The 11,738-nt window shown below is 36.4% G+C and overlaps 1 protein-coding gene across 1 annotated transcript in view; it reads left to right on the forward strand.

The window, feature by feature from the left end:
* The window catches only part of LOC137284549 (voltage-dependent T-type calcium channel subunit alpha-1G-like), a 191,898-nt gene that overhangs the window by 160,650 nt on the left and 19,510 nt on the right, over nt 1-11,738 (forward strand). The window contains exons 29-34 of the mRNA XM_067816393.1: nt 261-477; nt 6,954-7,105; nt 8,067-8,176; nt 8,523-8,653; nt 9,394-9,543; nt 11,321-11,442. Coding sequence (XP_067672494.1) covers nt 261-477; nt 6,954-7,105; nt 8,067-8,176; nt 8,523-8,653; nt 9,394-9,543; nt 11,321-11,442 — 882 coding nt within the window. The remainder of the gene's footprint in view (nt 1-260; nt 478-6,953; nt 7,106-8,066; nt 8,177-8,522; nt 8,654-9,393; nt 9,544-11,320; nt 11,443-11,738) is intronic.

The following is an 11,738-nucleotide window of genomic DNA, read 5'->3' on the forward strand; positions in this document are numbered from 1 at the left end:
AAAGACACTGTTGATTTTTGCTATTTACGATAATTATGTTGAAAAAAGTACAAGAAAAGCTATTCCCAGTCAACCATTGCTAAAAAGACTTGTGAAAAAAAATGACAATTTTACAGTTACCTTTCAATAAATTGCGGCATATACAAAATTCAGAAAAAAAACAGATGCATCCATGTAATCATTGAGTGGTTTGGGTAGTAAAAGTAATTGTTTTTCATTGCCTTTTGTTTTTGATGAATATTAATCACTTTGTATTGCAGCCTATAGAAAACTACAACGAGTGGCGATTATTGTACTTCATTTCCTTCCTGCTCCTTGTTGGATTCTTTGTCTTGAACATGTTTGTTGGCGTTGTGGTTGAAAACTTTCACAAGTGCCGAGAATCCCAGGAGATGGAAGAACGAGCAGTACGGGCTGCAAAGCGCCAGCAGAAATTGGAACGTAAACGAAAGAGTGAGGACCCTAAGAATCTCTCTGGTTCGTATTGTCCTACTGAGTCTGGCGACCACATTAACAAGGCTGATTTCACTCAATGTCATCACCATTTCATGATGAGACTGAATGCTGCATGCACACAACTAGTTTTCTCTCATGTATATATTTCATCAATAACACAATTTTGATTCATTACTAATTCTCTACTAATGCCTGATACTTTACTAGAGATTCCTGATCTTTATCCTTCCTTTCCTTTGAGACAAAAAAAATAAATTTTCTAATGTTTGTTATAACTTGTCTGTCTATAATCTCAGAAAGCTATCATATTTTCCTCTCCCATCTCCGTTACTCTTTACATCCTGACATTAAATTGTAGTTAGACTCTCCTTGGTCTTCAACAAAGTTGTGTGCTGAGTCCTTATTTTTTACTTGCTGATGCAGATAAAATACCTTACCAAAGCCTTGTTATGTGTTTTAGTTGTACATGAATGCTTGCCTGAAGTAAAGTACTTGTAGTTTAAAGAACATTTCTTCCAGTGCACAATTTTAACACAAAATAGAATTCTACTCACTGCACAATATTATTTTATGCAGCAAAGATTTTAATTGGACATGTCTATCTTTTCAAAGGCATATATACACAGACGTGATCTCACATTGACATGAATATACATCTTGAATCTTTCTATTTTATATAACTGCATGCTGCTGTCAATTTTTGCAGCACTCATTGAAATCAAGTGTTCATTTTGTAAATTGTGTAAAATTATATTTAAATTGATATTATCTTTTTAATTTGCTCAATGTGACAAAGATGTGTATCGAAAAGTTTTTTAATGAAATTTGAATGACATGTCTGTTGAAGGCCAATAGTCAACTCCAGCAAAATGTAGATGTAGTTAGCAGAATTGTCTACCTCATTAAAATCAGATTGCTTACTATGAGACAATATCTATCTACATGAAAATCTGACAAGCTCTCCAAAGAGACATGTTAGGTGATGCATCACCACGGCTTCTAAATTTTCAGTTTAAATGATCAAAACATTCAGTCCGTCATATAAAATAACAGATGCAAATGTTCCATGAAATACAATTGTTGTGGATATTTTTGACATGTCATTTCTGGCTATGGTGTCTACACCAAGTAAAGAGTTCCATCAAAGGAATATTTGTGGATTTTTGAAAGATAATGAAGAAATAGAGCAGAATTGTTTCGGCAGATTGACATCTTATTTGTTCAAGAACTGATCCATCCTCATTTAGATCATGGGATGTCAAGTCACGGTTCAACTGCCAGAACCATCCAATTTAGGGCTGAATATCTTCACTGACATGTATCTTTTAAGAGTACAAAATCTGATATTTCTGAGGTTGAGATCTGTGAAAGTTAACATGCTCTAATTACTAACACATCACACACCTCCACCCTTTCATCATGTTTATTATTTCATGATTTATTTATGTAAATGAATGAATTTTGTTGTTGCGTTTTATTTGATTAACCCTCTCTTCTTTTCTTTAACAAATCACATGAACAGTTTTAACACATGGTACTTATTTTAATACTTTTCTGTTTGGAGCAGATTTTTTTTATTTGTTCTATTGTTTGATTGGCACTGACACTGTTCTTGTGTTTCACTTCTTTGTTTGTAACACAACATCCTGCATTCACCTTTATGCACTACATGTCACTCTGTATGGAAAGTACAATGGAAGTCAGACAATATAAGACATAAGAACGACTCTTTGTCCCTATTGCTCCTTTGGGTAGCTAGTGGTTAAATTGTTTACTCTTCACGCTGAAGACCTATGTTTGATTCCCCACAAGGGTAAAATATGTGAAACCTATTTCTGGTGTCCCCAGCCATGATATTGTTCAAAATTCAATCAAAACTCACTGTTTCATGCACATGTCCCTGAGAGAACTGTACAATCAGTTAAGCGTATTGGAAGAAAATCATCTTCAAAGCGTATACAATGTTTACAAATTTAAAATTTAAATTGGTGTCTTTCTATTTGAATCTACTTTTAATATATTTTTCTTCCACAATGCCCAATATTTTCTTCTCTTACTTGACTCCAGGACATGAACATAATTTTTTCAAATTTTTCTAATGTTTGTTTGGAGGTAGGTTAGCAAGTTTAATACTCCTTAAACTAAAAAGATTCAATAATCTAAAGTCCATCCTGTAGTATGATGTTATTGTGTTGTAGTCCATAAAAGTGGCTTCCATTGTTCTCCTTCATTTTCATTTCCATCAAAGATAACCACATGATCATCTGTAACAGAACTTGATAACCTTTGTGACTGTTTCATCCAGATGTATCATCGACACAAGAATCTCAGACAAGCATGAACATGTTTTTGTCCTTGAGATTCTGTGACAAAAGGGCTATGAGATGATCTTATGTCATATACAAGTTGTAAGAAAAGTGTTTTAGCTCCAGATTTCCCTCAGAAACTGTTTTTAGTGCTTGAATAATAGTTTTCCTGAAAAAAATTTTTGAAAACTGTGCAATCGAATCAGACTAAAGAATATATGTGTAGCTTATGGAGACAGAGGGAACATCCTTGATTATCAAGTGTATCATGTTTATGTCAAGACCCACTTGACACATTGCATTTGTCTTAACTGAATAGATGCATAAAGTAATTGTCTGATCAATTGTATTTTCCTGATAAAAATAAGTGGTGCTTGTCACAGATGGTTTAAAGTAATAAAATGACTGTTTCCTTTCTTTTGAAACCATGCCACTGGCCTCTGTCATTACTCAGATGTGATTATACAAAAACAAAAGATCAATTGAAAATGTTTCCAAATTGAAGACTTCACTTTAAAGTTGACAACTCGAGAAAAAGCGTCTGCAGTGGCATCTGCCTTACTTTTTTGCTTATCCCTACAAGTGCAGGTGCCAACTCGGTTTTGTTTTATTTATATGTCTTAAGAGGGCCACAAGTGCAATTATATGACCAATAAACATTCTCAATTCCATTGATGTATAATATTAAAAAGGAAATGTCATCAGTATTTCTGACTACATCATTAAACTTACTGATAATGGTCATAATTGCCAATTGTATCAGCTGAACCAGTTCCCAAACAATGTACTGCAATATACTAGTATTGTATTGTGAGGTTCGAAGTGCAAGATGTTGGTTATCCGGTATTATCGCCCACTCCCTATGCTTGACACAATCAGTTGTCTGCCATCTCCGATACAACAGCAAATGTCTTGTAGTGCAAGAACAACCCACCCCATGTCTTTATCAAAAGGATTATTTCTGACAGTCTTTTGATCTGATCAAGACTGAATGTAGATCCATGCCAAACTCAAGATTTTTAAGTGGTGCATTGTTTCCACTCATCTTCAAGTAGAAATGTAAGCACTTATACATTAGAAAGGGTATATTTTTCAGTTTAGTAAGAAATGGCTTCTGAGTCCATGATATCTTAGTCCTATTCTTAGATTCATAGTTGTCAGTTAACAAAGTCTTTGTTTAGGAGTCAGTGTAGGGGGTTTATTTTCCAATTTTGAAGTGCTATATATGAAACAAAAGCTAACCAACAATCATCTTGGCAGAAGATCAAAAGATACTTGATATTAACTTTTTGTTAGAAAGAAGATCTTAATAAGCAACTTTTGTTAAATCTTTTTTCTCTTCATCCTTTAACCTAATTGCAAAACACTCTTCCAAAACATGTATTGTCAAAAATATACATTTTCTCGCCATTTTGTCTGGTTGTAACTAATATATATTATAAGGCTTAAGTAACTTTGATCATACAATGTTTTCATATCAGAAAATATTGTTTTAGCTTCACAGAAACGTTTTTGTACTTATGAGATAGCCTCTCATTATAGCAACTTTTCCAACCAATAGAAAGTCATACATTCAGGACTTTGAAGAATCACATACATTAATTCAGGACTTTGAAGAATCACATATATTAATTGTTTTACTCAAGGCAAATAATGAAAGTAGAATTAAACCTGCTTCAAGAGCACAAAATATCACAAGGCAGAATTCAATGAGACTGATGATAAGAAAATCAAAGAAGAGGAAATCTTTATAAAGGCAATCAGGGTTCTTTATTCATCCCATTATGTACCGAGGAACTGTTCTTCCAGGAGTTTGTGATGTTGTCTTTGTAAAAGTATAGGAATATTGATTGGTTTATCATAATCTTCTGAGAACAGAAGACGTGTATGCTTTTAAGAGATGTGTATGAAAAATATAAAATCATCACACTTACTGTATTGTCTGATTCTAAGCATAATTACAGTACTTGTTACTAATTAATCACATGAACTGACAAGGTTTCTCTTGATGAAGGGGCAACTGTTAGCCCAGAAACTTCGCGTGTACATCATAAAGAAGTTTGCACATCCACATCAAGTGTCTTGTATTAAGGGTTCTCCTGTATATAAGATGCTAAAGCTTGCGTCCCTAGCCATATATTGATATATATTTTATCACAGTAGTTGCATTTATCTGGAATGACCTTAAGTGTGTCACCCCACAAGACATGTAACCTCGTTCATTCCCATGATTCAACCCACCCCTTAGTCTCCGCATCCACAGTGTCCTCTTGTTCATCACTTGTATACAGATCTGCAGCCTCATCCGAAATGCTCCCACACCAATACCAGTATGTTGTCTTGCACTGTTGGTCGCATATTAGATTAAATAGTTGTAGCATAGAAGAAAACCCAGAAAACACCACCACCTATCAGATGGTGCTTCAACTTTAATCTCCAGAATTTACATTCAAATTCTTTGGTTCCCCTTGAGTCAATCAGTGAAGGAATCAAAAACAAAGAATTTTCTTTTATGTTTTTGTGGTTATTTTTGTTAAACATTTTGTAGTTTTTCTACATTTATCATTAAAGATATGGGGTTTTTTCCTTCTTTTTTTTTCAAAATTGTAGTGGTGATGGTGATGATGGGCGCTATGCATTGAAGGCAACTTTGGTGTTTGTCGTATTCCATCCTTTGTATCCAATATTCCTCATTCATCTAGTTGTCTTATGTCAAATATGCAATAGCTCTTTTTTTTTTTCAAACATTCATGTGAGCCATTACGTATTTTCAGTAGATTTCATCTTTAAGGATGAAATATTGTTCACAAATATTTTTGGGCTTTTATTGCTTAAAATTGAAGGAAATTTGACTCTATTTTGGTTTGGGTTTTAGATATTTTTGCACATATACAATCATGTTTGGTGTATTTGAGCCCCCTGCATGTTGAATGCTAATAGTGAGTAGTGTTTTTTGCATTATTATAACAACCAGCCAGACTCAGTGTAATGTTGTTTAGTGTTGTATATTTCCAACTGCCAATCCTTGGTCGATTGACAAGACATGTGATCTGGATTGACGAGTCATGTGATCTGGATTGGCGAGTCACATGATCCGGAGATGTCATGTGACCATGAAGACAGTGATGTTCTGAAGAAGAAAAGTAGTATGTTGAAATGTGCCATTTCTTTTCTTTTAAGGAAATGTTTTAAAGGAAGGGTTTTAATCACATGTAATTCAGCCGTTTGGGATAATGCTGTTTGTATAAATCAGTTTTGCAAGATAAGGTTACGTGGTATTGTGCTACTTGTATTAATAGATAAGTGATTGTACAGTAGAGATAGTGCCATGGAGTTGTATGAATTGTATCGAACAATCATCAAGTAGATAACTAATGAATGTGAATGTAGAGGAATGTTGTTTCAGCGTTGATTCATCATTTCCTGCATCATAATCATTCTTACATTCATTACTTTTTTCAAACTGATATGATGAATTAATTTTTCCTATCAATTAAGTGAAAATATACTCATGGAAACAAATAAGGGAACACATGAAAGTACAAGTTCCTTTATTCTTTTCCAGGTCTCTTCACAAGGTATCTATTGCACTGTGGGTGAAATTCTGGAAATAAATAGAAACACTTGTACTTTCATACGTTCTTTTATTTGTTTCCATGAGTATATCTTCAAAGATTTTGAAGCTCAATTTTGAGTTAGATATATCTATTTTTTCTTGAATATGTTCCTTAAGTTATTTCTTTTTCTAAATTCTGTGTACGATAGTAGTCGTAATGCAAGTGTGCTTCATACACATATGTTGACATATACTGCAGCTTTCGTCTCAGCTTCACTTACTCTTCACCTGTGCTTCAGTACTGTGGCAAAACATCGCATCACACAGGAGATTTGTCAATGTAACGTTCAATACTGGTCCTATTTATAAACAGGTCTGTTCATGTGATTTGTTAAGGAGGAGATGGTAGATTATAATTTTACTAAAAAATATCAGTAGTCTTTATAAAACAATTTGTTTTCCAAAGTAATTATTTTGAACATTTGTTGGGATGTATATATCTGCGTATGTGACATGTGTTGATAGTTCTTTGGGGGTTGTATTTTAACTGATTTGATACAAATTTATCTCCAGAATTCAGAGTTTTTTGTAATATCGTTCAGATTTTCATGGTTTTTGAATGACTGTTTCTTCAGAGTTGAGTGAACCTCCTTACTGGGCTCCTTACTCTCGGCCACGTCTGCTCATTCATACTGTCATCAACAGCAAATACTTTGACCTTGCCATTGCTGGGGTCATTGGGCTCAATGTCATCACCATGGCAATGGAATATTACATGATGCCTCAGGTAAATACTGGATGCAGATGCATGATTTTGAAACAACGTCAAGCAAAACATGTCATTTCCAATCTTAGAAGAATCATTCCATAGTTGTTGTAGCAGAGTGACTAAACATTTTGAACTGCATGAAATATGATTGCCAATCCTGGCAGAAGTCTGGTGTTTCATGAAAATGTCATTCACGTCTGCACTCACTATGTTCAAATTTTAGCCTCTAAGCCGCAGATTTTTCTTCAGTCCAAACTGCAATATTAATTGCAGTGTGTCAGTTGGAGAACATTTATGCTGCACGAGTAATGTTATTCTGATCTGGTTGGGAAACAGGTGATGAAATTTGTTATGCAGAGTTGTGTTCCTTTGGCTCTAGTGTTAATTTGTCCGAGTGATGCTTCCAGATCTCCTGGCACCAAATATGTGCTAACATGTGTCATGAAAGAGGTGAAGTAAGAGACCCACTTCACTCTCACAAAAATGGCTGACATGCCATGCTTCAACTAAAATACTGTATAAAACAGCAGCATGAAACATAACTCACTCATTGTTTTGTGATGTTCGCAGATGAGTGAGTGGGGATGGGATTACACCGCTGTTAGGAATGTTTAGCAGTATCACGAAAGGGGACACCATATAGAATGGACTTCCATATCGTACCCATTTCTGAAATCAAACCCAGGTCATCCTTCTGACAAGTGAATGCTTTAACCAGTAGACTACCACACCACTCCAGAGATCATGTGGCGGTGGGGTAGCCTAGTGATTAAAGCGTTTGCTTGCCACGCCAAAGACCTGGGTTGGATTCTCCACGTGGGTACAATAAGTGAAGCCCATTTTCTGGTGTCCCCCACTGTGATATTGCAGTAATGAACTTCGTGCTCAGCAACCTCAAGTGGCACAAATAATTTCAGTCACTATAGTACTTGGTATAACAGCTGGCAGCTGGCTTCATGTTTTGTATGATTTCTTGCAGGAGCTGGAGTTTGCTCTGAAGATCTTCAACTACTTCTTCACCAGTGTCTTCATCCTTGAAGCTATCATGAAAATAGTAGCACTTGGATTCATCCGATATATGAGAGACAGGTACGTAAATCAGTTGCTTGGAAAATAGTAACACTAAGATTCTTCCATTATATGAGAGACAGGTAAAGATATCAATTGCCAGGAAAATAGTTGCACTTGGATTCCTCTAATGTATGAGACTCAGATATGGGAATCAGTTGCCAAGAAAATATTACCAGTGTTGTTTTTTTTCTTGATTTAGAGAATTGTCCATATTTAACAGAAGGGTTGGCAAACAAATATGATGATGTCCTGTAAAAATAACTTGCCTTGATGGAATGGATGTGTTCTTAATCATATTTTAACTAGGGTAAAGTGTGTGTATATGATTGTGAACATATTTTCCAAGCTGGATGTCATATTACAGATGGAACCAGCTGGATATGTTGATTGTCATCCTGTCCATATTTGGCATCATCCTGGAAGAGATGAAAACCTACATCATTCCAATCAACCCTACCATCATCCGTGTCATGCGAGTACTTCGCATTGCAAGAGGTAAGACTTCACCGTCACCACAACCACACTTCCTCATATGTCATTTACTCACTCACTCCACAAATCAGGGGGCAATGGAGTAGCCTGGTGGTCAAAGTGACACACCAAAGACCCAAGTTCAGTTCCCAGCATGAGTGCAATGTGTTAAGACCATTTCTGTTGACCCCTGCTGCGATACTGCTGGAATATTGCTAAAAGTGGCATGAAACCATACAAAATCAAATAGATGCAAAACTGTGTTCATAATCATGATAAATCTCCTTGTGTGATTCCAACTTCACAATTAGTGTATGTAAATTTTTGCAGTGTTAGGCTTTGAGGTTTGAATGTTATTACCAGAAAAGTGCAGCAGGGTATGGATTCATGACACAGATTACATCCTTATCTTCTCAGATTGCTGGCAGGATTAACCTCTTTGATCATGCAGACAAGGTATCTGACAAGATTAGGACCATGGTTCAAATCCCAGCATGGGACTCATGTTTTATGGCTAGAACAAAAGCACACAACCTGAAATGTCCTGCATTGTTGAAGATACTGAAGATTTTATCTCCTTTTCTCATGATATTACCCTTTCTCCTCAATTAGTTATGGATACTGAACATTTCATGTCCCATGCTGTCACTCTTTCTCCTGCAGATTTCATGTCCTTTTCTCATGATGTTACCCTTTCTACTGCATTGTTGAAGATACTGAAGATCATTTGTCCTTTTCTCATAATGTTACCCTTTCTCCTGCAGTGTTGAAGTTACTGAAGATGGCCAAGGGTATCCGTGCCTTGCTAGATACTGTGATACAAGCATTGCCTCAGGTGGGCAACCTAGGGCTGTTATTCTTCCTACTGTTTTTCATATTTGCTGCGCTGGGTGTAGAGCTCTTCGGAAGGCTAGGTGAGTACTATGTGTTTTCAGGGCATAAAGGATGATAGTACTGATTTCAGGCTATCTTCTGCAACATGTTCACTTGTTGTAGGGACTGTCCAGGTTGTAATTCCCATATGTAAAGCATATTCTCTTCATTGCTCCTGATGAGGATTAGGATTGCACATGCTATCAGATTCAAGAATTGTCTTGTCCAGTCTGTGATTACCAGCAGTACACACCACTAATAAACTGTATTAACCTTGACAGCAATTTAAGGTATTGTTCACCCACCTCCTTCTTTGAAGATTAAGGGATTAAACTTCTTTCTCTGGTACTTATTTCACTGGACTGGGTGCTCATTCTCGGTGACTGTGTTCACTGTGACAGCAACCTGCTCCAGTAATACAATTCCCACAAAGATCTGGGTTTTAGTTGGTCTTCAGTAATCCATTCATGCCATAAAAGGTAGCTAATGGCATCAGGTGTTCAGCATACCCCAATGGTGTAGATCAAAGCCCATGCTTTGGTCACTGGATTATATGGCCCAGACTCGATTATTTATAGATAGCCACCATTTAGCTAGAATATTGCTTAGTGTAGCATTGAACAACAACCAAATCAAACCACATGCAACATCATGGACCTTGAAATTGACCACTGTCTGTGGTTTTTTTTTTTTTGGTTTTTTTTTATAGTAGTATGGAAGACATTGTGGGACACCTGTGTAAGACATCAGTGTGAGACATCTACACGAAGACATTCATACTTGTTACCATGTTTCTCATTTAAAGTCTAGACCAGCTGGGGAGTGATTGGGAGAAAAATATAAGAAATTAAATAAAAGATTTTGACTAATCACGTTGTAATAGTCCTTCAGTTAATTTATTATGTAGATTGAGTTGCTTCGATCAGAAACTTCTTTTAGCAAATGAAGATGAAGAAAGATCAAGATGACCTACTTTTATCTGGAGTGCACTTGTATAAATATTTTATTCTATCTCACAAGGGTATCAATTTCCACAGTGGCAGGGAAAATTGAGATAAGACTTTTTTTTTCTCCTCCGAATGACATTTCAGGCAGGATGGAGATGGGAAACAGGAAGTGATTTGCGCAGCTTGATTGGCTTTTCTTTTTGATAGAGCAGGACAAGCTGACCCTTTATCATGAACACCTGATGGCTTCACTGATTTTCATATAATTGTCATCTCTGTTTTCCATTTGGCTTGATGAAATCTGTTTCAGTAGATAATCAAGGTTAATTGTAAACCAAAAGTCACTGTGTTCTGTAATCTGATTGGTTGATAATCATGATCAAATGATATTTGACGCCCGGAAACTGCAAGACTGTTCGCTGCGTATTGACACATAGAAACATCGCAAACAATGGTTTTGTTGTGTCCTCAACAGTGGTGATGTCATTCAAATCATATTGTGACGTAAAGTTAGAATGACGTCACAACTAAACAACTAGAGATGCCATGGGAACCAACTCAAATGGCCATCTGATGGCACTTCACTGCTGTACTCATACTCAATGTAAACAAGTGCAGACAGTAAAACCCCATTGTTTACCTTTTTGTTTACAATGTCAATAAACATCATGTGTTGGCCTTTCTCTCACTTTCCAGATGTTATTGAGTATTTGAAGCCCGGGAGTACATTTGGAACTGATGGCGTTAGCCGGAGATTTCAAATGAAATATTCCCGGGCTTCAAATACTCCATAACACCCGGAAAGTGGCCAACGCATGATGTTTGTCTCCTTATTGTTATCTGGCACTGACATTTTTTATGTCTGTGGCAGAGTGCTCCCAGTATCACCCTTGTGAGGGTCTTGGAGAGCATGCTCACTTCCGGAACTTTGGTATGGCATTCCTGACACTCTTCCGTGTGGCTACGGGTGATAACTGGAATGGAATAATGAAGGTAAGACAGCTTATTTCTGACTTGCACTGTCAAAAGTTATAACAGGTTTTCCCCCCTAGAGTATCCTCACAGGAAGTATGGATAGTGGGGTAGTTTTGGGGTTCCATTCCCCACGCTGTTAAACCATCCTCACTCACTCACTGACATGAAGTTGGTGCACAATTGCACAGTCATCTGAAGGTCTGTGCTGAGTTGTCTCCCTTGGAAATGCCATGATGGTTGTGGAATTGCTATAGTTGTTGAATATTGTCATGTGTAGTGTCTTTGGATCAGCCATTCAAATGGGAAGATACGTT

This window comes from Haliotis asinina, chromosome 5, assembly GCF_037392515.1.
Source record: "Haliotis asinina isolate JCU_RB_2024 chromosome 5, JCU_Hal_asi_v2, whole genome shotgun sequence".
Lineage (NCBI taxonomy): Eukaryota > Metazoa > Mollusca > Gastropoda > Lepetellida > Haliotidae > Haliotis > Haliotis asinina.